General features: G+C 35.4%; 1 protein-coding gene across 1 annotated transcript; it reads right to left on the reverse strand.

Moving 5' to 3' along the window:
- Positions 1 to 2,151, reverse strand: LOC113852612 (GDSL esterase/lipase 5-like). Its single transcript, XM_027482927.1, has 5 exons — positions 1,731 to 2,151; positions 1,321 to 1,439; positions 936 to 1,166; positions 569 to 827; positions 1 to 480 (listed from the first exon to the last, which is right to left on the reverse strand). The coding sequence occupies exons 1-5, from the start codon at positions 2,026 to 2,028 to the stop codon at positions 197 to 199; spliced, it is 1,191 nt and encodes a 396-aa protein (XP_027338728.1). The 5' UTR covers positions 2,029 to 2,151; the 3' UTR covers positions 1 to 196.

Below are 2,151 nucleotides of genomic sequence, written 5' to 3' on the forward strand. Positions count from 1 at the left end.
AAAATCTTAGTTTCATAAAATCCAGGCCTCTTCATCATTTTAATCAAATTTATTTTCCATGTGCATCTATACCCCAACCATGTAACCGTCACATATGCTGCTCACGTTTCGGGTTTCTACGGATCATGCAAATATTGAAAGTGTTATTTTATTTTCATTTTTTTTTTTGTAAATAAACTAACTAGTGAAATGGTCCTTAATCAGTTTCAGGAGCATCAATTACATCAGCAATAGTGATTTTGATCTCATTGTTGAAGAGTTTCTCCAAATTATATGGTCCTACTGAGGAAGGTGGTCCATTCCATAAAGCCATAGCGAATTGCTCATGGATCTTCTCTGTTGGGTGGAAGGAATCCCACCATACATAATCACCAATGTTGTTACATACGCTGTACTCTGTAACTTTCTTTGAGTCCCCACAGGTGAAGATGCCTCCATATGGTCCACTACCACAGCAAGCATTAATTCCATCCTTAAAACCTTCGATAAAATGCAAAATTTGATTGGTTACACATTATGATTGATACACACTAACAAGTTAGGAAAATCAATGCATTGCAATACATACCATAACTTGTGGGGTTATTTAATCTATCTTGAAGCCAATAATAGAAATTAGAGTTAGAGTACATGAACCCTTTAAGGATGTGCTCTATGCCCGTGAGAACATTGCTTAAAGCATTATTATGTGCTAGAGCAAGATCGGAAGCTGCTTCAAAACAACCACCTTTGTCGGCTTCAGGGTTTAGAGCTCTAAGAGCTGGCAAGCAACCCAAGGGAGACAAACTTAGAAACCCAAACTTTCTAGCCCCATTCTCATACAGAGTCTGCACACAAAGAAAGCATGATTAATTAACTTACGTTTTTGTTTATTAAAAAAGCTAACCTGGGCTTTATTTAGTTGAGTTAATTTTGTAGCTAATAATAAGGCTTACTTGAATTGCCTGTGTCAAGTTTCCAATGACCATCCCAACATATTGTTCAGGATTGTATCTTTCTTGCATTTTTTGGTTACCTAGATAACCACCCATGTAATCGTTGCTTCCTATGCTAATGAAATAAACTGCTTTTGAGATCAACTCCTTTGCCTTCTCCTCTCCAAGATTTTCTGCTAGTGATTTTCTCACTTCTTCAAAGTGCCTTAATTGTGTTTGAAGATCGATCACCTATATAATAGCAACTTTATATTGAATTACTGATAAATACAGCTCACAAGTCATATATGGTGGAAAAAGTTTATGCAATAATATATGAGGTTAGCATCTAAGATAGCAAGTTTATCAAATATCACATGCCTATTCAACATATTTACTAATTTACCAGTCCCTGATTGGTTTCAGAAAGGACACCGGCCCCACCAGAAGCAAAGTTGACACCGCTACTAAAATCAGCCAATGGTTGTAAAAAGGGAGGAATCAGTGGCAGCTTAGCATATTCAGCTGAATCAGCATGCAATAAAAGTTTAGCACACATCAAGACAAAGTATAATATTGGTTTTGGAAAAACACGATAATAAATATTTTTTAAGAAAATTTTATTACTATTAATTGCTTTAACTCAATGACTGAAATCAATAAAACTGAAAAAAAAAAAAACCATTAAGAACAAGAAACTTTTGAATAAGTTGCCTCGTGATTTCTTTTTCTGAATCATGGATCATTGAACTATTAGGTTTCTAGATTGAAGCTTATCAATGAAAATTAAAAAAGTTAAAATAAGTTACCGCATACCTATAAAATCTACAATGACACGACCGTCGGAGAATCGTCCCGTGGGTTGTTCAAAATAACCATTTTGTCCATATGGTATGTAATCTGCTCTGTTCTCAAGAATAGTATTTATGTAGTTGTTGTTGCCAGAATCTACAGTGGAGTCACCGAAGATGAAAAAGGCTGTGGTGATGGTGGTAGTACTAGTACTAGGCTCGTTTATGAGACTCTGGGATGTAATGAAACTAATTGAAGCAATGAACTGAATTAATGTTATGCAAACAACATAGCAACCAAGAGGAAATTTTCGCCTTGCCATCTTGAAGATTTTTCACTTAATCCACCATTTTCATGTTTCTTCTAGTGTTGTTTATATAGCAGTTATAATATGCTTTCTTTGGCGATGCAAACGATGCAGTGATCCAGCCAGCGAAAATGTTAG

Source organism: Abrus precatorius, unplaced genomic scaffold (genome assembly GCF_003935025.1).
Source record: "Abrus precatorius isolate BTA unplaced genomic scaffold, Abrus_2018 Scaffold10, whole genome shotgun sequence".
Taxonomy (NCBI): Eukaryota; Viridiplantae; Streptophyta; class Magnoliopsida; order Fabales; family Fabaceae; genus Abrus; species Abrus precatorius.

What these genes read in the sequence shown, in the direction of transcription:
- LOC113852612 (XM_027482927.1), bottom strand. Translation starts at nt 2,028, where the DNA reads ATGGCAAGGCGAAAATTTCCTCTTGGTTGCTATGTTGTTTGCATAACA. An exon ending in TGTCATTGTAGATTTTATAG is followed by an intron (nt 1,440 to 1,730) that starts GTATGCGGTAAC and finishes ATGCTGATTCAG; the next exon opens with CTGAATATGCTAAGCTGCCA. An exon ending in ACTTGACACAGGCAATTCAA is followed by an intron (nt 828 to 935) that starts GTAAGCCTTATT and finishes CTTTGTGTGCAG; the next exon opens with ACTCTGTATGAGAATGGGGC.